Below are 25,078 nucleotides of genomic sequence, written 5' to 3'. Positions count from 1 at the left end.
AATGTTGTCAGCAGCCAGAAACCTTTTGCAATAGTGCGGATTCAGGAGTGCACCATTAAAGCTAATGACAAGCTGGATATCACGATGCAAGCTCCTCAAAAGCGGGGCACATCCCAAGCAACCACAAGGGGCATCAGTGCTTTAACACTGCAGTGAGAATACCCTCATGGCCTCAAAATAAGATGATCACGTGCTTCGCTCAAAGCAGCACTGCAAAGCCAAGTCCATACGTGCAAGCAAGAGTCCCCGCCTTGGTTCGAGCCTCTGTAGGCCACGCTCAAAGGAGTAGTGTTTCATTCTTTTGCCATTCTGAATTTTGGCGATAAAAGCCGATGAATGAGTGTCGATAGCATAAGGCGTGAACACTTTTTTACAGAAACTGTGAATCGTCACGGTTAAGAGCAGTTGTACTCTTACCTAAAGGCTCTTCGTAAGGTATATTGAAGACTGCTGGTCGGTCTGTGCAGTAAAATGATGTCCTTGTTAAAATGATCGACAGATTTCCACACCCCGCCACATCACATAAATTCTTTTCCTCCACGGAATACCGTTGCTTGGATCCAGTAAAGCCGTAATAAAAACGATCGGTAGAATTATAATTTAGAGTGTAGTGACTAGAGCAATATTTGAAGGTAGAAGCCACAAGCACGACATCATCAGCGTCGGTTTAAAAGAAGCAATCGCGCTTATAATGAAGCCGCACACGTATCAAAGAAGTTTCAAGGTGACTGATAAGTGTCGTTGTTGCGGCATCCGCCTCCTCTATCTAGGCCACAGACTGTGCTTCCTTCTGTAGGTCAGTTAAAAAAACATCAACCCGAGCAGGCCTGCGAATGAAAGCTGCAGTAGTAAGATGCAGGGCCACAAAAGCTTCTGAACGTCCTTCCGGGTGCGCGAAGGTAAAGGTCATGCCTTGATTGCTTAAACTTTTGCCGGATCTGGCTCGTTGCTTGCAGCCAAAACGGAAAAGCCCGAAGCACAATGGTTTTCAAGATGCACGAACACTTGAGTGCTTTTAATTACCACTGCTTCTCCCGCAACAGCTGATGCGCGCGCTGCAGGTGCTGTAGACTGGCGTGAACGTCTCGGCTGAATACGAAGACGTCTACCATGTAGCCGCTCAGCCAGTGTCCCATGATAAGCTCATAGAAAGCCTGATTAACTTGCCCCTTCAGTTCCGTTGAGGCACTTACAAGTATAAACGGCATGCAGGTGTGCTCGCGTTGGCGAATGGGGGTTTGGAACGTCGTTTTGAGCCCGACATAAGGGTTGGGGATTCGTAGGAACGCGTCTGTGAGGTAAAATGCCAAGTAGAGTATTGATCTGTGTAGCCTGCCAAGCATTTGGTCAATATGAGGCATCTGAAGCTACTGTTCCAGAGTAATCTTGTTTAGGGGATTAAGCTAACTCACATGCACCCCATTCGGTCCTTTGTCGGCATCCGCACTGCGTTATAGTAGAAAGCGGTGGTCAAGTCTTGCACTATACATTTTTCAACAACGAGCCCACCTGTTGGCTATTCTCCTCTTCATGGTGTGAGGGGTTCTCACCATGCGAAACATCGCTAAGGACTGATTCAGGGCGTACCTACGTACGGTACGTTGGACAACTAGCAGGTGGCCAGGTTGGCAGCTCATCGTTGCATAGCGCAGCAATTACTGCCTGCGGGTAGACGACTTCTTGGGCTTAAATGGGGCGATCACTGGAGTGTTTCTCCTCCAAGCAACTGGCCCCCAAACCAGTAGTGTATCTTTTTTAGGGGATAACAGAAGGTAAAAATCCAAGCGCCTGGTAAAAAGGTAAGTGTTTGCTCATTCCTACTGGCGTCATCATTTTCTGGTTTGCATGACCTCATCGACGCATCCATAAACATTTTGTGGGCTGTGTTAACTTCCATCGTCAGACGATTGTTGCATCATACTGGTACTACAGGAAGGAAATATTGATCTTTTGCATACCTTGATCCATACCAGACAACTGTTTTAGGGAATCTTGACATCACTCTGCATCCCTACAGCCTGTGGATGAGCAGGAAACAACCGCAATTTATCATGAAGTACTACCAGCTGTAATCCTGCGATTAAGGCTTCTGTACAAAGGCTTTGGCTTTTTCCAAAGAAGCGTCTGTCTTCGCTTGCTCGCGATCTCCAGAGTTCCGGACATGCGGGAAGTGGGACAGCTGGAGTGGGCGCAGGTGCACTTTTCCAGTACACCTAGCATTCTAACTAGCTACACATGGCATGTATCCTACACGCCCGCAGCGCTGCGTCTTCTTATGTCGTAGCTACTCTGTCATTAATAAGATACAGGGAAAGGCAAATTAATGGGGCAACTCTTTAATGATCGTTGGCTAACTACACCTTGTTTTTTTGGAAGTTTGTTGGTGCAGTGTAGCCGTTATACTCATGTTAATTTTCCGTACTATCTTTGAAGGGCAAGAGCCTGGTGACTCTCACCGGGGGCCCCATAAGCGTGTCTTTGCCCCGAAGCACTTTGAAGACTTGAAAGCTTTTTTTTTCTAAAAAGAGCTGTCATGTGCCCTTCGCCTCAAGGCATAAGGTCTAACGATGCACCGGGCTGGATATTAATGCAAATTTACTCACCTTACATTGCAGGTGACGTGGCAGAGGGTAGCCATACTAAAGAAAGTGTTTCGCAGGTAGTGCGACACATGTGCACTCGAGCACTTTCTTCCATGGTAGTTATATTACCCAGGACTCCTTAAAATTTTTCCGCTTGGCTGGTCGTTTCGTAGATGTCTGTATGTTGCACGGGAGTGTTACTTCGGCCAAAAAGATGCAGTATAATGTGCGCGTGCCTTAGACGTTCTGTAAAACTAGCTGAAAATGCTTGGAATTCTTAGGGGGCGGAGTAATGCGTACCCTATCGGTGCTTCTCGACTCTTGCTGGAACACGTTAGGGCGCGGCCCAAGAGAGGTGAAATTTCTTTTGAAAAACACTAAGTAAATTTTCACAAAGTTATTTGATGCTTCTAAATGGGCGGGCAAGGGAACCAGAAGCTCTTCTGAAAAGCTCTCAAGGACTTCCCGTTATGTCTGCATTGACTGCGCAAGTAAGCATTTTCCTATGAACCTTAGATGCGGCGCCACAACTGATAGCAGCGCATTGCTTGGTGCTGCTGGTCTCTGCTCATCCACTGGCTGTGATTGCAGGGTAACGTTACTTGGTCTCACGGGACGGGCGGACACTCCGCGGTTAAACGAGCGACCAGCAGGAATTCCGCAAATGATGGCTTGTAGATGTCTCAGGAGCAAATGAGTGCACCTCCTTACCCTTTGGCTGAAGAATGGTAAAGTGGGCATTGGAAACCTATGGATGTCGGGGGTTTGTCAACTAGCTCTTACCAGCAGTCAAAAATAGAGGAAAACAGAAAGGCGGAGGAAGCCCGCATATCCAAGCATTCCCAGACAGCCCCCCAACAAACCCGTCTATTCGTACTCCGGGACCTCAAGTCCTGTAATCCGTAAATGCATGTAAGAGGCGAAGCAACCTAGATAGCAGGGCTGGGTCCAGCGGGAGGAGGCTGGAGGTGTCAGAGAGCCATCAATGGTAGCTTTCTTGTAAGAACTTATACTTTCCAAATTACACGCGGACCTTACCGTGCAGCAAGTGACTGTGTTGAAGCGGAGGAACCTAACGGAGCTTAGACAAGGCTAGATTCTCGAAAGCTTCAGCGAGGCGGTGGACGAAAGCTTTTGCTGTATTGTGTCGGGGAACGGTAGTTTCACTAGTTAGCGCAGGAGCAGCTGCTGCAAAATAATTTGCAGCGCTGTTCGGTTCATAATGCTAAACACCATGGATGGTATCCTGTGTGTTTGCTGGTAGATTTCCGTCCCCAGCGCATGCTCTGCCTGGTATAGCGACTTTTTAAAGGGGTGGTTCTACTTGAACATCTCCCTTCAAATATTGAAAACCTGTTTGCTGCGCTCAGATTTATATGCATGCACTCTCAAGTAATCGTACCCCATATTCTTTCTTATGCCTCTTTTGTGGCTTCGGACTCAACTACCCTGCACATAATAGCTGTATTTTGCTAGGATTTTGCTTTACGATGAACGAAGGCACTGATGGCATATACTTTTGTACCCTTTACATGTCTTCCTTGTCTTCTGGTTTCTCGTAGCAGAGGCCCGGACGTTTCAAGCATCGATGGCAGCCAGCCGTCGCGCCGCCGCATCCACGACACTTTAGTACGCCATTCGTTGTCGATTAATAAGCTTCTCTTTCTCCCCCTCGATTTGATTTTGGCGGCTGAAAGCACGTTTATTTCTCTCATTCACACTATATTTGGTTTCTGCCTGCCTGGGAAGAGCCGATAGTGTAGTCGAATCTTCCACCATTTCTATGCGGCTGTTCGTTGACCGTCAGGTAGGGAACACAAGAATGTGTGATTTGGAATGTGGCAAAGCATGTTGTGGACCAAGTTACTGTCTATGCCTTTTATCTACACTCGTTATATTTTTATCAAGGACTAGTACGGACTAGACTAGGATAATCTCTTCGTTCGTAGATCTTGTTTTTCGCAAAGTATTGGTAGCTCGAATCAAGCCGCAACGGCGTGTGAATATGCACTAGGCGCTATGTGCATCTGGCTGTAAATATGGGGAGAAACAGCTTCACTCTGTAGCACATAAAAGATACTTACAGATACACTAAACTGTCAACTATATACTAATTCTTACTTAGGTTCAGCTAGCGTAGTAGAAATTGCCAAAGTGCAGCTCAACCTGCTATAATCGAATTGCTGCGCAGCTATTTCTGCATGCAAGCTCCACGGCGGATATATTGTCCGCTACCTCGTAAACATGCTTTACTGAATCGTTACCGAATGTGCGAGAGCCGAAGGAGGGAATTCTAATTATCGCATCGTTGCAGCCCGCTATTAAATTGTCCCACAATAGCACCCATCATTACACCGTTCCCCAAATTCGCTGGCATATTAACACTTTACTTCTTTTCATCGCTAAGATCGAGACACAAGGTTGCATCAACTAACAAAAATGCGCAACGCACTAATCAAGGTATGGACAGGTGGGATGACGATGAATTTTTTTTGCTTCGTAGCGTGTCTTTTGTGGTGCAGGATGCCGAAGACCAGGAACCCCTGCAAGACCCCTTTGCACAAGTGGGCCCGAAATGGCTTGAAGTATTTAGACAACAGTAACTAGAGGCCTCCCACCCTGCCTAGCACAAAATTTTTTGTTACTTATGTCTTTTTTCTGCTTTGAGCCTCATCTTCCGGTGCCTAGCTGGAAACAATTTTCGGGGACAGCGCACAGAGCATCTGCTCCACTCTTCGCCCCGCACGACCGGCCTCCATCGCTCACCATCACGACTCAGCAACAATATACCTTAATGCTTCATTGTTCATCTTGTCATAAAGAAGCCTGTAGCGTTGCCTCTTTGCACTGCCTTACCTGTTTTCAATTGTCCCCCAGCCTGTGTTGCAGCTGGAGCAGCCAGCCCGCTGGCAGCAATCAGCGTTCGACTCCCCATTTCGCCGTCATTGGGCATCCAAGATCCTTAATATTCTCATTATAATCAGCTCGAATTCCGAGGTTTCTTACGACATATTGATGATGGGGGGAAAAAGTGAAGGAGAAGACTCGACTCCCAACGGGTTCTTGCCGGCTCTGCGCCGCATGTTGCCGCGCAGCGATCTTCCAGGTGCTCAACAGCCCACGCCCCTCAACTTGAACAGATATGCTTTGTTATTTGTCTACGCGCTCCAGACGTTCATGACAGGATGCGTGTACTTCGGCTGGGCTCCGCTGTCGGCAATGCTGTTAAAGGCTCAAGTTTTTAGTTTTAAATGCGAAGCCAACGGAAAGGGAGGCTTTGTGGACGACCAACGACAGTTAGGACACAACTATATCTGCGATGCACAGGATGCTTCTGTGCAGAGCTTGTTTGTATTCACGCTGGCGGTGCATTGCACGATGAGTGCACTGGCTGGCACAATGATGGATACCTTGGGACCCAAAATTACGTCTATGATTGGCCAGTGCTTCCACATTGTGGCGTGGTCGTTGATCTCAAGTCTGACGGCGGAGTCGCACGCAACAGTGTACCTCGGCTTCATCTGCATTGGTCTAGGCGCTGACACCGCTTTCCTCCCCACTCTGCTGGTCACCCGCCTCTTCCCGGGCGCTGCTGCGACTGTAATAACTTTGATTGGGTCGGCTTCGTCCGCCTCTTTCGCCATCCCCCTCATTTTGCATTCTTATCTCACGGATGGTGGCATTTCAGGCTGTTGGTGGTACGTCGGCTTCGGTCCGTGCCTGTTCCTTGTCATCGTATTCTTTGTGATGCCGTTAAAGGCGTACAAGGCATACGATGAGGCTAATTTCGACCAACAAGTAGTACCAAGTGATCAGAAGCCAGCATCTGAACGTCCGCCTATGACGACTGGGCAGACTCGAGAGCTAAGCTTGGACAGTCAGCTCGAAGGCTCGTGTTCAACTGGGTGTCAGAAGCCACACCCTAAGCAGAAAGATTGCACCCTATTGAAGACCGTTTGCTCTGAGAAGTATTTGCTTATCGTTCTCTATTTCATTGCAGTGGGATGGATTACTTCTTTTTACCAAGAGGCCCATGATCGCATTCTGGTTCAGAAAGCGCAAGATTTCCTAGGCAGTGCTCTGCCCTTCTCCTTTATTCCCTGCATCATCTTGGGCAAGCTGTCAGAGTCTATTGGTATAATATCGGTGATGGGAATCGTCAATACGGCAGGCCTATTGGCATACGCTTTCAGCTTGAAGCAGGCGGCGGCGGCGGGTATGATATCCGTACTTTGTTTCATGGTGTACATGTCGCTGTTCGTTTCTCAGGTTTTTGTGTACATCGAGGAAAACTTCCCTGCTGTGTTCTTCGGCCGCTTGATTGGCATCGTGCAGCTTGTCGGCGGGCTGTTGTCGCTTCTTTGTAGCCCTTTGTTCCACCTCACTGTAGGCCTGGGTCCTAAGGGAATGTATGTAGTTCAGCTGCCAATGATTGGTTTGCTTATTCTAGTGTATTTTCTCTTGGTTCGTATGTGGTGGATTAAAAGAAGCTTACCAGATTTGCAAAAGCGGGATTGCGGTGTTCCTGAACAGCTGGAGCCGTGAGCGGTACCAGCAGGATAAAGTTGAAGCTAATAATCTTCACATGAAAATATAAAAAGCAGTGCCCATGTAGCACACTTGGCTCGGCGGTAATATGTATAGGACGGGCAGAAACTAAACTGCCTTGTTCTACAGGTGGCTTGGAAGCCTCCCGGAGTGCGCGGTTTGTACTTCGGCGCAAGTTGGCGACTTTGTAGCCGTTGTGCGGTTCCTCTGCAAAGCTTTTGCAGGTAGGAAAGTTCGGGAATGTCGCGCCGCAGCCGTTGGTTTCCGAAAGCAAAGCCGATCCATCGGGCATTTTGCAATGTATTTTTGGAACGGATGATCTGTGGCCATCAATCTCACTCGCTCTGGCAATATGTATTGTTCGCCAAAGGGTGCGCTGATTCCGGAGCTTGTGCTGCACGTGGTTGCGCTACCAAACTTTGCTACGGTATAGCAGTGATGGCTTGTGAGGACCTGACCTCTCCATTGCTCCCGAGCTTCTGTCCCTGATCTGCGGTAAAAACACTTTTCTTTTACCACTTTAAATTCCGGACCAGGACGTTTTCTTACCAAATGTCAGTTGATTTCATGCGCCGCTAGGCAGCAGTGGCATTAGAGGTGGGCATTGTCAGCCACTTTAACTGCGCATACGGTAGCCGCTTTGTGTCGCCATGTAGCTACTTTCTGCGAACCGGCAACTTCCTTCAGTTTGGGTGGCATGTCGTAAAGCGAGCCGCAGATAAGAAGAGCTGACTAGCGCCTGCACTGCGGAACCCCCACTACCGCTGCGGTAGCCCAACCACCTTCAGCTTGCAGTATGTAGCAAACTGCATTAATACAGAGCCAAAACTTTCGCGGAAGTCGTGCACTGGTTTGCAACGAACGCGCACGTGATGGTTATGGTTTTAAAAATACCTGGAATTGTGAACTTAAGGTGGGCTACGCTAGAACGAAGGTGCGCCGCCTTTCTGTCCAGCTCCCTTGAGGCTTACGGGTTGCCCCGAGGTCTTCGTGAATCGTTTAGGGTGCCTCATCTCTTGCCTTCTCTTCGTCATTAAGGGCTTCCAGCGTACCATTCGCTAGCTGCAGCGCGTTTCCTTCAGGCAGTGCCAAAGCTCCATCCACCGCGGCGTCTTCCCTATCTCCAGCAATGTCTGCTGCCTCATTTGCCATCGTCGGGGGTAACACGTAGTACGGAAGCTTGCCCCTTTGCAGGTCGTACAGCACTATGCACACACCAGCAAGGGGCGAAGATATGGCGAACAGTATAATAGGCAATGGTCCCCTTATCAGAAGTCAGAGACGACTGGTTGTGAGCTGCAAGTAGAGTGAGAAAGAACTTTTGCTTACCGATGCGGGCAGTGGTAGAAATGTCCGGTTCTCCTCCTTTCCTCAGTTTTCCGAGACGCACTGCCAACAGCGCCAAAAATTCCTCTGAATCTCCCCAAGTCACGTTCCGGTCCAAGCCGTAGCGGGCTATCACGGCCTCCCTGGATGCGAAAACAGCACCTTGTACATTCAGGCGTTTTTGTATGCTTAACATTACTACGATCCCCGTAAAGCGGCATTGGCGAACAAATACCACCAATTTCCACTTGTATGCTGAAGAAACCGGAAAATGTATTGAGTCGCTGATTCACCTGACCAAATTACCACGTACCTCTTAACCCGTTCTAAGACGGTCGCTATGTGTTCCTCAGGAGCATTGATCCTCTCGGGTCGCACAACGCCTCGCATCACCTGTTGCAGTAAAGTCAAGAAGCAGGTACCTCTAGAAACTAAGAAGATACCTAGACAAACAATTCACTGCCAGCAGTAACAGCAAGAGTCAACAACCAACGGCTAGTATACGGGTGTGCTACACGGCTCTACCAGGGACACAGAAACGTTAGCTATACCTCAACGCCATAAAACGGAAAAGCGAGAAGCTGTATCATACCTTCGCGGTATCATCGCCTGCCTCGCTGCTAAGAGGAACAATGCCTGGGCAGTCAATGAGGTACAACTTTGAGGTCAGCGCAACGTATTGCCACACACGAGTCTGACCCAGTCACACGCAACATATCATTTAAATCGCAATGGTCTAACTGGAAACGTCTATTGCCACATGCGGTCTTAATAAACCGCCGCCTCCGCAACGAAGTGATTGTGACAAAATCGACAAAGTAATAGCATTCCTTTGTGTGCAACGGACTTTCTGTGCTTCTGCCGGTCTATTAGATGAAGCAAAGCCCTCATGAAGATTAATTTCTAAGCGGAAGGAGGATACGCTCATCCACAAGCAAACGTAGAACCAACCTGGCCGGGTATCGGGGCTGCCTTGCAAACTTGTTTGCTCTTTAAAAAGTTGATGATCGAGCTTTTCCCTACGTTCGGATATCCGAAAAACCCTATGGAAACATGCTTCCTATCAGACAGTAGCTGACCGTATTGCCTGAGGCAAGCCAAACACAGGCAAAAAAGTCCACAGATAACAGTTTCTCGTTGGTGACGATCCTCCAACTACTTGATACCACATGTCGCCTTCCGCTTAATGCTCCCCGGGAGTTGCTCGCACCTCAAAAGTTGAAAGAGCTGCGTCCTGCCAATATTCTTCTTGTTTTTGTCGGCCTGCATCAAGAGGGTAGGCATTTCTTTGCTCAGCTGCTGCAACCAGTGTCGCGCAACACGTGGTGGCACCAAATCCACCTGAGGGCACCACAAACAAGGGCCAGCCAAAAGAAAGGCTCTCCGTTACGTAGTCTTTCTCAATCGATAGATGCAATGAACTCTCCCCCTTCCTCACCCTCTCCAGCTATTCAGAAGAGCATCTCTAGATACTTCAACATTTGGCCGTAGCATCTCTGTACTACGCTTGATAGTACGCAAGTTGCTTGCCTTGTTAATGACCAGCACCAAGTGCTTGGCGGAACGCTGCCCCTTGAGGTACCGTTCCAGGCGCCTGCAACTGATAGGGTAAAAAAGCAGCGGAAGCAATACATAGATCAAAGCAATGGTATGTCAATAGATTTTAGACGGAACAACGACCACTCTAACTGCACCACGTACATGTACACGTTGTGGCAGCCACACTTGTCTAGCCGTCAGATTATTTAGCACTGATGAAGCCATCACGATGTCCGAAAGTACGGGGTAGATACACAAATCCTGCATGATGGGAAGGCTAGAATTCAAAAAGCAGCCCTTGTTTTTACCGTGTTCCCATTGGGTCACGTGCGTCTACGACTTGCACCAAGACATCTGACGCGTCAATGACCTTATACAACTCCTGATATCGCAGTGCAAAAGGCACCCACGCTTTGCCAGCTTTCGCTCCCATATCTTAGGGTGAAAAGTATGATCCGTAACAACACGCTTTCCATGAAACACCACACGGTACTACGCTGTACTGAGTTGGTAATTCATGCCAAATTGGCCGTCTAGTTTGGACACATGAAAGTTTTTCTTGCACACACTCAACGCACCCCCCAAATTCTGCGGCTGGTTCCCTTCTGATAAATTGATTCTACGGGCCCTCCCTCTCCGCCGCTGTCTCCTAGCGCCTCTTCCGTTCCGGTGGACTTCGTGAAAGCTGCTTCTCGCACTGCAGCCTACGGGGCAGCAGGAAATCATATCCGCAAAAAGGGAACTCGTGCATCATGAAAGTAAGCAGAGGAACGCTCACAGATCATGCGGCAGAGAAGCAGACGCTGCAGAGATGTGCTTTCGAATGTGTAGTTCAAGGCGCACTTGAGAAGCCAGCGTGGCAAGGTCGGCCGCCTGAAGCCTTGGCCGTTTACGAGTTTTTTTGCTACCAAAAACCCCTTCAAAGGGTTCCAAGGCAACGAGAGCGTCACCCTGCAACTTCGGCAATGACCCCTCCGGACCCATTGCCTGCTTTTGGCCTCCCACATTTCCATCCTTTATGAGACTCATGGGCAGCTTTGCCCGCTTCAGAACAACTCTGCGCACCAAAATCGCAACCATCGAGCACGCTGCATGAGAAATCCACCGCAACAAGTGCCAATATTCCCTCAATTGCAGGTGCTTTCGCGTGGCATCATTCGCTTGCTTGGGGCCCGAGCTCCTGCGTAAATTGCAGCGCTCGATATGAATGGAACTAAGCCCCCTACACAAAGATGAAAGCGGGGAGCAGACTGCGCATATTGCAAAAGTAAAACAGGCTGCAAATTTACGTGTATGGATCGGCAGATGCCTTTTGGATGTCTTCTCTGAAAGCCGCGAGCTTCTGCTGGTCAATAACTCGAGTGTTTCCAAACCAGCGGCGGTCAGGATGAATTCTCGCGGGGGCCGAAGGCTGCGGCTCTTTGCCTCCAGGACGTATCCACTTAGGCTTTGAAGAGTACATCTTCAACAGCCTAATCTTGCTGGCAGATCGGTAGTGCCCTAAGAAACCAGGCATCGCACAGGCCGTTGTTGTGCACTGGTTTGACAGCAGGTATGTGGTGCGATGCGGACTGGGCAGATCGCTGTGGCTCAAAACTTGAATAGCTTCCACCACAGGCCCGAGGGAAGAGAGAACGGCCTATGGGTAAGGTTGCGTATCATTGGAGTGGCAGCTGAAGCTCTGCCGTGTTGTTAGGGTGTTCACTGCAAGCAAGGTGTTTGAAGGGCGAATCCGCCTGGGGCAGCGCAGCCCTCAGTAAGACCTATTCGGACAAAAAGGCGGCTGTCACCTCAGACAAAACCTCACCTGGCTTTTTATTGGTCGGCAGTTGGCGGGAGGGGAGAGTTGATGCCGTGCCTCGTTTAAGGGCAGAGCCTTGGGGGGCTTTCCCCCCAGCTTTCGAGGGCGCGCGGCCGCTTTTCCCTGCCTTCTTCACCATTTTCGCGTGTCGTGCAGACAGCTGGATGCCCTCTCAACCTTCCGGCCACAGAGGCCTTCAAAAGTGCCGTGCGTTGCAGAGTGCCCTTGGAATGAGAGTGCAGGCTGCTCCTTGAGGAGGCTTCGCTAGCACAACCCGCCTGTACCTCGTGACTCGCTCATCCAGCCCTTAATTCATTCAAGTGGTCGCATTCGTCGCCCTCCAGCAGCCACAGTCAGTCCTAGCCGGAGAAGCTTGCACCAGGCGGAGGGCCCTTCCTAGCTTACCCGTGCGTGGGGTGCCTCAGGAAATAGCGATTCGGAGCTGTTCCTCCTCTCCTGAAAGAGTTGCTAGGTAGACAAGCTCTTGTTTCCGTTGAAGAGCTGAACTCCAACTACATCTGGGGGTTCACCGCGAATCTCCTCCCACGCCTCGTGAGCCGACACTGGAGCGCAGTGCATGCTCGCTTCGGGGACAAGCCCCGAAACCAACCGCTTAACAGATTCGCTCTTTGCCCCCAACACCCCAGGAAAAAAATCTTTCATTCATTTACTGAGTGCGCACTAGAGTTGAAAGTGCCAAGAACGGGTGATGCTCTGCCGCTGGGACGTGATACGGGCGAAATGGGCAAGAGATTCCAGAGGGTCAGCAGCGGCAACGAGGCTTCATCCCCCTTGCTTCCACTGTTTTCTCGTTTTCGTCTTGACTGAAACGCCTGCCGCTGGCTGAAAGGAACTGCCTTGTCGCTCATGAACAACCAACAGCGAGGGGGGCCGCGCTCCTTTCCAACGCTGCGGTTTGGCGGTGTGGATTGCCCGTACACCTGAACGTGGCTTTGCCAGTCGGCACCCAAGATGCTTTCTGAGCAGTGAGCGAAATGGCGTTTCCTTTCCACCTGCAGCCTGTACAGGGCTCCTGCCCGCAGGAGCCGGATCAACAGCTGCAGCCGCAGTGGCAGGTAGGGCAGGGGCGCCATGGAGCAAACCTGCAGACTCAACAGAAGCAGATACACCCCATGCCAGCCTTGCAGCACCAGCCACAGCAGCGACAGGGCGCGCGCTCCCACGGACAGCGTGGCGGCAATACCCCCGTCCGAGGACTGCCGCATGCACGAGACGCAAACACACGCCAGTCGCAATCGATCACCGCCAAGGGGCCTGTGCTGCAGCCACCACTGGCTCTGATGCAGGAATCCGTGCAGCGCATTCTGCTTCTTCCGACGACGGAGGGGGGCGCCGCGGGTGCTGCAGCGGCAGCCGCAGAGCCGCTCAACGTAACTGTCTTGGGTGCTGGACAGGATGTTGGACGCAGTGCAATTTATGTACGGCGCGGGGAGAGAGGACTCCTTTTCGACTGTGGGAGCCACTTGGGTGCGAAACAGGCGAGAAAACTGCCACTTCTGAACATGCTGCTGCAACTGACCCCAAACTCGGCCCCGAACCTTGAGCTTAAGACAATGGAAGAGGCGATGCTGCAGCCTTCACCGCTATTCGCGAGCTGTACAGACGCTGCACTCATCTCGCACTTCCACATGGACCACTGCGGCTCACTCCCTTCCTTTACAGAACGCCTCGGGTAAAACTCGCAGGATTTCCCGAGTTGAAGGCTCTGCACACTTTTTTAAGGCTTGCGACTTTTGACTGCCAGCCTCTTATGCACCTGACTAAGGCTGCAGAGTCTCTCATACGTAGCTGAACATTGCTGGCCTTCACTTGCAGGGCGCTTCCGCTGCAGGAGCACCGAGAACACAGCTGCTTCACTTGCAACAAGTCTTAGTAAAGGCCGACCCTCGTGGCGGCGCCCTCCGGACTGCAAGATGCCCCTTTTTGTATTCATGCTGCTCTGCTCTCTTTTGATCATTTCATGGGAGCGTGCAACTTCCTTCTTGTTTGCCCTTGTTTCGCGTTCTTCAGCTACCGAAATCCGATCGCAATGACTTATCCCACGCGTGCACTGAGCCCAGTGCTGCTTCTTGACAGTGCTCGTATCTTTAAGGAAGCAGCTTTCCGCGGCAGGCAGCTCGTGCAGGAAGGTGAGGCTGTCGGCGTCGCTGTGCTCGGAAACTAGCCCGTTGAACGTGGAAGAAGTTTCATCTTGAGCACTCTTGCGAGTGGCATTTGGGCGCTTGTTTTTCAGTAGATAATGGGGGGAAAGACGGCAGTGCGAATGGGAACGGCGGCAACAGCGGTGGCGATGGCAGAAGCGCAGCCTGTGCCTCTCAGGAACAGTGGAATTACACAGAAGCTGAGGCACAGCGGTGTATGAGGCGTTGCGTGGCATTGCGCCTGCACGAGTCTTGGGAGGCGGGTGGATGGACAGCCACTCCGTACTACGCCGGCCACGTCTTGGGCGCTGCAATGCTGCATGCGCAGCTCCCCGGAGACCTGTCAATTGTTTATACAGGTGAGCGGCCAAAATCCGAGCAATGAAATGGTGAAACTCGCTGATAACTGTGAGGAACCGCCGACCCACGATGCCGCAAACGCCGCAATTTGCCCGGGAACAGCGAAAACGTGCACTGACACTTTTTCGTAGGTGGCAAAAATGCTCTTCTTAAATTTAGGGTCCGCAATAACAATGCGTCCAGTCTGCAGACGAAAACGCATCTAAACGGTTTGCTGAGCTTCCTCTCTAGGGGGCGAGAACAAGCATGACCCGGGCGTCTCGCTGCTGTGTTAGCGACTCGAAAAAAGGCGTGCATGTGGCTCGTTAGCTCACGTTCGGGTATGGCTGCCCAGGCTTAGTAGTAGATGAATGATGGGAAGGGAGCCGGCGTTGTGACATGATACGCAGGCGATTTCAATACGGCTCCCGACCGCCATTTGGGAAGCGCCAGCATTCATCGGCTGCGGCCGGATTTGCTGATCAGCGAATGCACGTATGGTTCTTTTGTGCGGCCTTCTAAAAGGATAACTGAAAGGGAGTTCTGCGACGCCGTGCATGATGCGCTGAAAAAAGGGGTATGGTTGCAGTTCGAAGTCCTCTCTGTCGTGGCTGAGCGGGTGTCGAGGGTGCACGGCAGGTTTGCGTCTGGGTAGGGAGGAGAGCGGCCATCTGTGCTGTGGTGGTTTGCGCGTGCGCTTGTGCATTTGACTGAAGGGCAAAGTGTTGATCCCGGTATTCGCAGTAGGGCGAGCGCAGGAACTCTGCATGCTGCTGAATTCTTACTGGCAGCGGATGCAGCTGCAGTATCCAATCTACTTTGGGGGCGGCATGACTGAAAAGGCTAACAAATACTACAAACTGTACGTGCAGTGGACTGGCAGCGACTTGGTGCACCGCCTAGACTGCGCCAACACGGTTCAGAGGGCCTTCGCTGACCATGTCGAGGAGGACCCAGCGTGCACAGGTGGGTAAATCGCGTTGGAAATGTGTGTTTCCACCGATCGCGAGAGTTCGCTGATACCTGCTGGGCTGTCGGTTCATATTAAGGGTTTTGGCACGGTGTGCAGCTCCTTCATACGCTGTGGAGGGGGTGAGTGCTGTTTTTTTCAGACGACCTTGGAGCCTTCAGCTTTTCGCACATTTCCGCACTCCCCCCAGACGTGCTGACTGCGCCAACACCAGTGGTCCTTTTGGCAACGCCGGGGATGTTGCACGGTGGCCTGGCCCTCAAGGCTCTGAAGCTTTGGGCGGGGGGATCCGAAAACCTCGTGCTGCTTCCGGGATACTGCGTGCGGGGAACTGTGGGCGCAATGTTAATTGATGGTATGTCCGCCGCTGGTGTGGCGGGCTCTTTCTGGAGCTGCAGTACGCTTCCAGAAGCTCTTTCTTATTCGGCACAGTCAATAGGGCTGTGCACTGGCTAGTACTCGGCCAGGAAGCGGGGGACGGGGGAAAGGCGTTTCTGCGGTCACGCCGCGGCATAAGCCTCGTGCATGCACGATGACGACTCGGCTCTATGGTGTTTTTTTGGCTGTTCTGCCGTGCGTCCAGGGCAACGGGACATCCCGCTAGACGCCCGAACGCGACTTAAGGTCTTGTGCAAAGTCCGTTACATGTCGTTTTCGGCTCATGCGGATACAACGGGGATTCAGCAGCTTGCGCGGCATTTGCAGCCCAAAGCAGTCATGTTGGTGCACGGCGAGAAGGAGGGCATGCTGAAGCTCGCGCGGGTTCTTCAGCGGGAACTTGGTGTTCCAGTCCACACTCCTCCGACAGGCCAAACCGTCTCTCTACCCATGAGCGCCCCAGAGTGCCGATTCCCCGTATACATTCACGGCCACTGCCTCAGCCGAACGTTGGCCTCTGCTAAAGACGCCGTTCTTGATCGTGTCTCGCCGCCTAGCGAAGTCTCTTGGGACTGTGACGATCCTACAGTGAGTCTCAGCTAAAAAGCAGTTTCTCCAGCTACTCAGGTCTACACTGTGCGTGCACCCTCCGCTTTTGCAGGCGTGCCCTGCGGAAAATCACGGCATCCACGTGCCAGCTAGAGTCCTAAGCGAACCTCGGCTAGGTGCGCATGATGCATGTTGGCAAGGTTTTCAATTTCGATAGCGGGTGGGCCTGTGCGTTGCTGCGTTTTTAGCTGGCCTCGTTGCTTGGCTCTCCTGCTATGCAACGCTACTTGTCGCCCACAGCACTCAACTCCCGCTTCGACCCATGTGCTAGAGGCTCTCTCTCCCCATATTTTCTTCCTCGTGCTTCGCTCTTTTTTTCGGTATCACCAGAGGCTCGTGGGAAGCCTGAAGCAGTTGCAACTGGCAGCGATGACTCTGCCAAAAGTAGTAGAAATCCTAGTACGCGGGTTCTCTGCGGAGACGTAAACCTCCTCGTCGACTTCGACAGTCTTGCGGCAGGGTCGTCAACTGTTACGCTTAACGGCTGCGGAAGCTTAAAACACTCCGCTGCCAGGGGATCGGTGCCTATAGGGACCACTTCACGTCTGGCACAGCTCAACGCATTGATCAGCCCCCCCAACTGTGCGGGGGCTACATGTTCAAGAGGAAATACAAAAAAGTCTCTCTATGCGGAATCAGCATCGGCAGTGTCACAGAACACGACGGCGTGCGCAGCTGTTGTGCCGCCCCGCTGCCTACAGCTCGTTGCACTGCGATATCGCCATGAAATAAGACTAGAAGCGTCGGTTTTTCAACAGCTGCTTCACCTGTTTATGGATTACGTCGTGCAGTGTCGACATGCATATGAACAGCAGCGCATCCAGAGCGGAGTGGCCGAAGGGAATCCACAAAATGCATCACATGCGCTCGAGACACCCGAGTTTTGCGACTTCGGACCGCGCATAGAGCTAAGAGAGATGGATGGCGGCGGCGTGTTCATTGCCTTTTTGTCTCTGATTGCAGTCCATGATGGGCAAGGACACCTGCGTATGCAATGGGCTGATGCAGTAAGCGTGGAAGTGATGGTCTCTGTTTCGTCCTTCCTTGTCTATCGCCAGCGAGCGAGCACTTTATGTTTCTAGTTGTCCTCTTGCGTCCCGCGAAGTTTGACCTGCCAGCCTGCTCAGCCCCTTTGTGCTGTCATTTTTTTGCAGGACGAACAACGGCATGGGGCTGTTTGTGTCTTTGTGGAATATTTCTCAGCCATTGCGGGAGTACCCGCTGCTGGTAAACTTCATGCCGAGTCGTAACGTTTGTGCTGAGTTAGTCTAGTTTCAAGGCAATGTATATGATGTTCGCTCTTCGTGTCTCAGAACACTGCTGGTTGTTTTCCGTCAGTGAGCTCTGGAATCAACGCACTTCCACAGGTCACGCCACGCATGCTGATGGGGGATTACATCATACCACCTCCCCGGATGAAATATCAGTCCTGATGACCGTTTGCTGCTTGGCTTTAAGGTAGGGCCACTATTCGACTCATTATGTCTATCGCAGCCTTTGCAGAGCGCAGCCGCCGCCTTGTGTCACCCATCTGCGTCGTGACTGCACTCCATGAGTCCCACGAGCGCCTAGTGCTCTTGAACATGAGCGACGTGGATCGCTGAGCGCCGAACAGGAGTATTTAAACTACTGAAATATCCTTCTTCTTGCCTTATTTTGTTAGAAAAAGAAAATTATGCCATGTTTGCGTATTTGTGGAAGGAATCGGGCCGTTCAGATTCATGGTGTACATACACTAACCGTGACACAAAACAGGATTCGCCCGTGCCATGTTTTGTATGGCGAGCGTGTATCCCTTGGAAGGGCACTTACGTATTTTGTTTAGAAGATGTTACGTTCCCTAACGCTTGTTGGAGCTGCAGCACTCTTCTTTAAATTGGATGCCGATGCAGCCGCTACGGACAGTCCAGTGGTGCAGGCTGGGATGGTGGTCGGGCAGCTCCGGGTAGCCCCCGCGAGCGGCCGAAACGCATTAATCGGCATTGGGAATGACGTAGATCAGTTCCAAATGGGTATTGACAGCTCTGGCAGTTTCATCATTGCAAGTCCAAGATCAACCATACTTAGTGTTGACGATGAAGACACTATGCACATCCATGCTAACCTTTCCACGAGGTGTGTACCAACGAAAGCGTATAGTATTGGATGCATGGAGTGTGCACTATTGGCAATTTTCAGCTCTCTTGATTTGCAAGGGCCACTAACAGTCCGCGGAGTTCCCCAGTTCCGCACGACGCATCGTGAAGACTTCACTTCAGGGAGTGCCGAGGGATGGGATAACCCAGGTTTGCTGCTGATTGTAACCCAAGTAATTGAAAAAAACTCATTTATAGAGCAGCGTCTCATGAAATTGTTTCGTCGTGCGCTGGCATATCCATGCTCGGAGGTTATGGGAAGTTTGCAAAGGTGTGGCCGACCCAAGCATGAACGAACTGAAAAAAACTGGGATCATTCACGTCTATAGGGAGAAATAAGCAAGGTTTTTAAGCAATTACCGCCCCATAACGAGCTGCGTGTCAAAGCCGTATTCCACTTCATTGATGCATGGGTATGACCGAACTCCGCACAGTAACCCATTGGCCTGACATAATCAAGCGCCGTAGGTCGGAGAGACAGGCTTTATGCGCCTAGACACGGGTAGGGCAAACAAAACCTTTGCCTTGTAAAGCGAATTTTGAACTCGATTTCGCTCCTGTTACCACGCAGGGGCGGATGGGGGTCTCGCATACGCATGGACTGAACGGTACGTGCACTGTTTATTTCATGAAATATCGAGTCTTATATCCAGTGTTGCTCCAGACACTCTCAAGACTTTGAGCAGAATGCAGTCAACGCTTGTGGCGGTGGGTCAGATTACCAACCACTGATGAATGCACACATGAATTCGAGTTTTAAAGGACCCGTTGGGGAGGGCAAGTTCTCCACGCCCATAGAAGTCGTTGTTCCACATGACAAGGATTCTGTGACAGTTTCTTTTGGGAGCACGGTGAGACAGTACCACACCGCTTACTGGTACCAAGTTTTAAAATCGAGGAATCAGATTGAAACGGACGACCCCTTCGATCAGAGCTGGGGAGTAAGCCGGTGCATACAGTGAAGTAATATAGACAAAAACATTCGCTTGTGCAGGTTTCTGCCATTGAAATTGCTGTTCGCTAGCTGCCTACTATGTTAAGGATAGGAAGCCCGTGCAACTTGCCCGAGCACTCCGACTTCTTCCGCTGTTCAAACTAAGCGGCGGAACTTGATTCCTGCTGCACTATTACTTCACAAGCTGTTGTTGCCGTGGCAATGCTGTCTCTATAGTTCTCCATCATCAGGAGATGACTTGTTTCTTTCCTGCTCCTCTTCAATCATCATGCCCTCGGTCGTTAGAACAAGGCCTGCCACGGAGGTTGAGTGCTCAATTGCAGAAATACATACCTTGGCGGGATCAATGACGCCCTGGCTAATCATATCTCCGAATTTGTTCGTCTTGGCATTCCAGCCAAACCCGAACGGCTTGTTGGCCTTCAAGATGGCATTAACAACTCTGTCTCCATCCAGACCTGTGCATGGAACCTCAACACTTTGATGAAAGTTGCATAAAATGCCCCGTGTTGCAATTTGACGGATGGTGACGTGGAAACACAAAATCCAGACGTAGACCCGCTACTCATTTCATAATTAAACACTAAAATGTTCATACGGAACGCAGTAGGAGTTTAGTGTTGCAGACTGCATACCAGCGTTTAAGGCGATCTGCTTCGTTATGGATTCCATAGAGTCCGCAACAATTGTGGCACCAGCCTTCTGCAGCTCAATCTCGCTTTCCATTTCCTCTGCATCAGCCCAGACGCCATCCGTGGCGCTACGGATTTAGACTGTGAAAGTTATTTTCTCTATTTTCGTGTAGTAGATGGTTTTGCAACATCAAGGCTAGCCAGTGAATCGCCACAGAGCCTCTCTGCTAGACTCCGCTTTTTGCGAGAGTACTTACCGACAACCTGGAATTCTTCTCCTGTTGATTCGTCAATGCCCTTCATTTCCTCGCGAGCAGTCTCTTCCACCATTTTCAGGACCTTAGAACGGAACTGATCCGTACTGAGGGCGAGGTACGTGACGCCACCGCCTGGCACGTAGCCAGTTTCAATGGCTGCTCTGACTGCATTAATGGCGTCTTCGTACCGGAGTTTTTTTTCTTTCTGCTCCGTCTCCGTAGATGCCCCAATCTGCAGGTATTTTAAACATGAGATGGAAGAATATGCATTCCACCCTGGAGGGCGGCACACTATGCCCAAGATTTGTGAGTAAACAATCTGGCTAAAGTAAAACCTCGCGTACACGCTTTTTTACTCATGGTTGTGTATGATGGGATAAACACTGGCCAATCTGTGTGTCATGTCCATTCCTTTGCCGTTTGGTCTGTAACACAGCTAGAAGGGTGCACTCACCATTATCCTCGCAATACCCCCGGAAAGGGCAGCAACGCGTTCGCCAAGTTTGTCCTTGTCGAACTTCGACGTTGCCGATTCCATCTCTCCCTGGAGTCTCTGAACACTTCAGTTGATCGCAGGCAAAACAGGGTAGCACGTCCGCGGTCAGCGCATGTGAGAAGGGGGCAACGCCTCGCGCTGAGCATCCCACTCCAATGGTACAAAGTACCTAGAGAAAAACCCTCGCCCTGTATACAGCCCGTACCGTTCTTGGATCTGGTCCTGAAACTCTGGTCTCGTCAGAATCGAAGTTCTGTCCTTCCTGACAACAACACCCTGGGCACTTCCTACATGCTCAGGCGTCGCTTCTTCCAGTGGTAGACCCAAATCCTTCGAAATGAGTTGTGCATTTGTTGCGACGGCGATGTCACGCAAGTAGTCCTTTCGGCGCTCGCCAAAGGATGGAGCACGGATCGTCACCTGAGCGCAACAGGCCCTATGGCGCTTGCCCTCCTCAGCCCTTCTACACCCGACCACCAAGGCGAGACACGCGCACTGGCAATGCAGTAGCGTCTTGCAACGAGGCCGAGAGTGCTAAGCACAGCCGTCCGCGGGATGGCTTACCACTTTGAGGAGCCTGCGCATGCTGTTAATGATGCACGTTTGCAGCATATCCGTGGAGAAGTCCTCGGCGATGATGACAAGGGGTTCTTTAGTTCTGACGAAGTGCTCCAGGATGGGGAGCATGGCCTGTGCGCTTTCTATCTTATAGTCGCAGACCATCACGTGAGGGTTCTTCCACTCAATGAAGTCAGCTTCCTCGCCAAGCAGGAAGTACGGAGACGAGTAGCCTCTCTCAAATGTGTATCCTTCGGTGAACTCGAGCTGCAACACAGCAACACGTGCAGAGCAGTCTCGTGGCAGAAAGTACATTCCCACAGCCCCCTCGGTCCGTCGCTGCCCGCAGTCCCTATCTGCAAGTCGTCTTCGGAAATGCTCTGAAACGGAGCACGTACGGTGTCCTCCTGTGACGGGTTGTTTTCGAGCACAATAGCAGCATGGTTGCCCAGCTTGTCGAATGCCCTTGCGATCACTTCTCCCATCGCGGCATTCCCACTCGTAGCGACGGTTGCGATGTTCAGCAAATCCCCGAAGCCGTTGACTGGCTTTGCCAGGTTCCGCACTTCGTCCATCATGATGCGTGCTGCCTTCTGAATGCCGCGCTGCAGAGGGATTGGATTGTGTCCCTGGTTCACGTACTCTACACCCTGCATGAATGGCCGAAACATGTCTCCATTAGGGCCCACTTATAACATGGGGTAAGAGAGAGAGCCTTGGCATTGCTTCGTTGTTGGTTACATGTGTGGTCAGTAATAGGCTCTGAAAGAAGCAAGCAGTGGCTTAGGCCCCAAAACGAAGCACGGCGTGAGAACTACCAGAAAGCCGGCCTGGTTCACCTGAGAACACGCGAAGGCTTACCTTTTTCGCAATTTCTGCGGTAAGGATGGTCGTCGAGGAGGTACCGTCTCCAGCCCATTCATCTGAAGTGGAGGCAACTTCTTGCACTAATTTCGCTCCTGCATTGTGGGCCCGATTGGGCAGTTCAATGTTACGAGCAATCGTGACGCCGTCGTTCACGATGAGTGGAGGTCCATAGTCCTTTTCCAGCAAGATATTGCGCCCACGAGGCCCCAGTGTAACCTATTCATTGCAAATGAGAGGTGAAAGATGCAAAAGGTGTGTGCTAGTGCGCGAAGTACGGGGGGCCTCGACTCGGAAAACATGTCGAGTCCGGGGTCAAGAACGGGGACTCCCGCCAAGGTGGGCTTACTCGCACAGCGTCTGCGACCTGTTGAATGCCTTCAAGTAGCTGATTTCTGCATTCATCGGCCAAAATGATCTTCTTTGATCTCCTGGCCTGCAAGCATTTCAGCAGTGGGCACGTGCACGGCGCCAGCACATGTTAATTGCAAATGCGTGTTACAGTACCAGTCTATAGACAGAGCGTGGGTGCTTCACAGTGCAGGACAATACTGCGCCTGCTCTGTAGATTACTCACGAAGGTCCTCGAAGAGGGCGTCGAGGGTTGCCTGGCGAGGTGTGGGGCGGCCAGAGCAGCGAACGGCGTCGATCCTGTTTGCAGTGAGGAAGCTGGATAGGAAGCTCTAACAGATCCCATACCATGAATACTGGATGGGCCCATTACTGAATAGCTCCGCGAGGTCTGGAAGCCTTCGACAGAAGACACTGAGGCGGCCGCCATGTAGGCGGCCAAAGGAAGCAGCGCAACATGAATCCCCATTTCCGTTCAATGGAGTACAATACCCTACTTATCAACGTGGAACTGTTTATCCCATGAGCGAGAAGCACCGGATGAAATGTCGGGGCAAGGCAGAGCAGTGGGGCTGAGAGGAGGATCTCGAGAGGACTGACCCCATCAGCCCCCCTTGGGCGCTATTGTGATCACTGTCAAGTAACAGTCCCGAGTAGATTATTGATTGCTTCTATAGTTTGAATCCGAATATCAGCTAGCTTCAGACAGACATGGTGTCTTAGCGTCGCAATTTGGTGGCCTTCTCGCAAAAAGGCCAGCCCCAGCGTGTAAGAGTACACACAGTAATTGTCTCACGGCTTGGAGGGCCACGAGGTTGTGTATAGTCACGATTTCGTGCTTTGAGTAGTAGTGAATGATCTATGTTAATGGGGATGGCATGAACTACCCAAAAAGTCATTTGCTGGCTGGCGGTGAAGTACCAACTGCGGTGTAACCGTCCCATCTACAGTCTTCTTATGGAAACAATACCTGCAGAGTCAATATAAAATTACTACAAAGCTAATGAGTGTATCCCAGAAAAGTCCTGCCTACGTCGTGCTCGCAACCAGCAGACTTCGTGCAAGGAGGGGAGAGGGGAAGCCAGGGTTTACTTGGCTGCACCCTTTCAGCACTCCGATCATTCACAGCTAGTCGCACAGAGCACCTGGGGCGCGCACACAACATTGCGTGCTATACTGAGGTGTCATTGCCCTGCAATAAATGAGGCACAGGAAAAGACAAGCTCAAGAGTCACTTCTTTACTAATCCATACTGAATATGACGGATGCAGTAGAAGCGCTCAAGTGTACCTCAGCCCGGTACATACGATGTGCCTGGTGCATCGGGCTTGCCGGGAAACACACACACAATCTTGACTGCACCAGATTCATGGAGGTATACTTTGGCCAAGGATGTAGCATTCGCCACGCTGATCGGCTTTCAGTCTGCTGCGGAAGGCTCTCCAATATCATGCACTTTTGCTGGATAATTGATGCACTCGAGCACATGCATCAATCTCGATTGACGTGGTTAGCGCTTGCTCCCTACATCTATCACCGCAAGGTTGCAGGAATGCACTTTTGTACAAGCATTATGGGCATGACAATCGTGCGCGGTTCCATGAAGCGGAGTGTCCTCGCTTTGTGCAATCTGTGGCCTTTCCCAATCACTTACATCTAGCTCTTTGAGATTGCTTCTGTTCTATCAACAGATGATTTGAAGGCGTGCCTGAGCCGCACTCCCCATTCTGAGGCCCGCAGACAGCAGCAAATACTCCCACACTTGAGACCGCTTACGGGAAGTTCCGTGTAGGATCTGAGAGAGATTCTAAGAATGCAGGTTCACTTAGCCAAGATATCACCGTTCAAACGTGTGACTGAACATAGACAGCGCTATTTGCTTGTAGGCATTTAGGTACTTTCCATGCTTTCCTTTCATACCTGTTTGACGGGTGGGCTCCAAACTCCCTCCTGCCTCGGGTGCAGTTTTGTCAAGGACCAGTATGAGACAAGTTCCACGAACGAGTTTGGAAAATTAGTCCTCAATATCAAAATAAGTTTTTTTCTTTAATTATGAAGGTGCAGTAGCAAGTACCTTCGGTAGTAGGGTAAGTCGTGCTGTGGGCAATGTTTCCCACAGCATCCTTCAAGAGGGTGCCTCATTTATCTGACCTTTTCCGCTAACGCATGAGCAAAATGGCACCCGCCTTCAGCCAAGCTAGTATCTGCCATGTTGGCTTTCTGAATACACATTGGTGTGTTTGGATCATTTTGGGGAGCATAGGCAGCGCAAAACAGTGCGCTGCTGTAGAAGCGTTCACATTTTTGCGTTGGCAGATAGTATGCAGTTTATAAGACCTGGTTTGATACTTGAAGGCTTCACAGATAGTAGTCATCGTACAGATGCCTCCAGATATGTTTCGCGATTGCTGAGCGAGACTCTTAGCTTCACTATGGACGTGCCATCCTCAATATTGTACTGCTCATAAGGCTGTGGCCGAACACCTAAGCTCTCAAGTTACATAATGGATCCGTTCGCAGGGACTGTGTACCGTATTTGCTTGTATGAAAAAAATTCACTATAGGCGCAAGGCTGT

General features: G+C 51.0%; 6 protein-coding genes across 6 annotated transcripts; 3 read left to right on the top strand and 3 right to left on the bottom strand.

The window, feature by feature from the left end:
- Positions 1-370: 370 nt before the first annotated feature.
- On the bottom strand, positions 371-1,897 carry LOC113146591. The gene is given in 3 exon segments (XM_026334410.1): positions 371-614; positions 1,000-1,403; positions 1,787-1,897. Coding segments are annotated over 3 exon segments (759 nt in total).
- A 3,703-nt stretch (positions 1,898-5,600) lies between these two features.
- Positions 5,601-7,127, top strand: LOC34622777. Its single transcript, XM_026334409.1, has 2 exons — positions 5,601-6,728; positions 6,852-7,127. Exons 1-2 carry the CDS (start codon positions 5,601-5,603, stop codon positions 7,125-7,127), a joined length of 1,404 nt encoding a protein of 467 aa, XP_026190194.1.
- Positions 7,128-8,129: 1,002 nt separating this feature from the next.
- On the bottom strand, positions 8,130-11,935 carry LOC34622776 (nucleolar GTP-binding protein 2). The gene is made up of 12 exons (XM_026334408.1): positions 11,803-11,935; positions 11,285-11,495; positions 10,839-11,052; positions 10,574-10,699; positions 10,304-10,377; positions 9,987-10,056; positions 9,667-9,797; positions 9,408-9,543; positions 9,049-9,150; positions 8,770-8,849; positions 8,460-8,599; positions 8,130-8,335 (listed from the first exon to the last, which is right to left on the bottom strand). Exons 1-12 carry the CDS (start codon positions 11,933-11,935, stop codon positions 8,130-8,132), a joined length of 1,623 nt encoding a protein of 540 aa, XP_026190193.1.
- Positions 11,936-12,505: 570 nt separating this feature from the next.
- LOC34622775 lies at positions 12,506-17,504 on the top strand. The gene is made up of 11 exons (XM_026334407.1): positions 12,506-12,599; positions 12,816-12,958; positions 13,143-13,489; positions 13,828-13,958; positions 14,054-14,317; positions 14,708-14,874; positions 15,014-15,263; positions 15,458-15,622; positions 15,851-16,233; positions 16,443-17,261; positions 17,409-17,504. The coding sequence occupies exons 1-11, from the start codon at positions 12,506-12,508 to the stop codon at positions 17,502-17,504; spliced, it is 2,859 nt and encodes a 952-aa protein (XP_026190192.1).
- Positions 17,505-18,082: 578 nt separating this feature from the next.
- LOC34622774 lies at positions 18,083-19,413 on the top strand. Its single transcript, XM_026334406.1, has 10 exons — positions 18,083-18,369; positions 18,433-18,539; positions 18,593-18,660; positions 18,719-18,802; positions 18,858-18,891; positions 18,961-18,997; positions 19,054-19,097; positions 19,152-19,240; positions 19,295-19,330; positions 19,384-19,413. Exons 1-10 carry the CDS (start codon positions 18,083-18,085, stop codon positions 19,411-19,413), a joined length of 816 nt encoding a protein of 271 aa, XP_026190191.1.
- A 141-nt stretch (positions 19,414-19,554) lies between these two features.
- On the bottom strand, positions 19,555-22,971 carry LOC34622773 (chaperonin CPN60, mitochondrial). Its single transcript, XM_022735916.2, has 10 exons — positions 22,729-22,971; positions 22,501-22,587; positions 22,149-22,370; positions 21,686-21,937; positions 21,294-21,554; positions 20,935-21,149; positions 20,688-20,793; positions 20,234-20,465; positions 19,980-20,075; positions 19,555-19,802 (listed from the first exon to the last, which is right to left on the bottom strand). Exons 1-10 carry the CDS (start codon positions 22,969-22,971, stop codon positions 19,555-19,557), a joined length of 1,962 nt encoding a protein of 653 aa, XP_022586689.2.
- Positions 22,972-25,078: the final 2,107 nt, after the last annotated feature.

The sequence above is a fragment of the Cyclospora cayetanensis genome, unplaced genomic scaffold (genome assembly GCF_002999335.1).
Source record: "Cyclospora cayetanensis isolate NF1_C8 unplaced genomic scaffold, CcayRef3 CcayRef3_contig_41, whole genome shotgun sequence".
Taxonomy (NCBI): Eukaryota; Apicomplexa; class Conoidasida; order Eucoccidiorida; family Eimeriidae; genus Cyclospora; species Cyclospora cayetanensis.
Note: the sequence above shows the minus strand (reverse complement) of the source record. Positions and strands in the feature narration are given on the sequence as shown.

Bases quoted from the DNA above. Each gene is read 5' to 3' on its own strand.
- LOC34622776 (XM_026334408.1), bottom strand. From the start codon at position 11,935: ATGGTGAAGAAGGCAGGGAAAAGCGGCCGCGCGCCCTCGAAAGCTGGG. The intron at 10,378-10,573 runs GTGCGTTGAGTG...CTGCGATATCAG, and splicing joins CCAGCCGCAGAATTTGGGGG to GAGTTGTATAAGGTCATTGA. The intron at 9,151-9,407 runs GTTGGTTCTACG...TGACTGGGTCAG, and splicing joins CAGCCCCGATACCCGGCCAG to ACTCGTGTGTGGCAATACGT.
- LOC34622773 (XM_022735916.2), bottom strand. From the start codon at position 22,971: ATGGGGATTCATGTTGCGCTGCTTCCTTTGGCCGCCTACATGGCGGCC. The intron at 20,466-20,687 runs GTGAGTGCACCC...AAATACCTGCAG, and splicing joins GGGGTATTGCGAGGATAATG to ATTGGGGCATCTACGGAGAC. The intron at 20,076-20,233 runs GTAAGTACTCTC...GGGCTGATGCAG, and splicing joins AGAAGAATTCCAGGTTGTCG to AGGAAATGGAAAGCGAGATT.
- LOC34622775 (XM_026334407.1), top strand. From the start codon at position 12,506: ATGCTCTGCCGCTGGGACGTGATACGGGCGAAATGGGCAAGAGATTCC. The intron at 15,623-15,850 runs GTATGTCCGCCG...CCGTGCGTCCAG, and splicing joins GGGCGCAATGTTAATTGATG to GGCAACGGGACATCCCGCTA. The intron at 17,262-17,408 runs GTAAGCGTGGAA...ATTTTTTTGCAG, and splicing joins GTATGCAATGGGCTGATGCA to GACGAACAACGGCATGGGGC.
- LOC34622774 (XM_026334406.1), top strand. From the start codon at position 18,083: ATGTTACGTTCCCTAACGCTTGTTGGAGCTGCAGCACTCTTCTTTAAA. The intron at 18,998-19,053 runs GTACGTGCACTG...GTGTTGCTCCAG, and splicing joins GCATACGCATGGACTGAACG to ACACTCTCAAGACTTTGAGC. The intron at 19,241-19,294 runs GTGAGACAGTAC...TCGAGGAATCAG, and splicing joins CAGTTTCTTTTGGGAGCACG to ATTGAAACGGACGACCCCTT.
- LOC34622777 (XM_026334409.1), top strand. From the start codon at position 5,601: ATGGGGGGAAAAAGTGAAGGAGAAGACTCGACTCCCAACGGGTTCTTG. The intron at 6,729-6,851 runs GTGATGGGAATC...TTCGTTTCTCAG, and splicing joins AGTCTATTGGTATAATATCG to GTTTTTGTGTACATCGAGGA.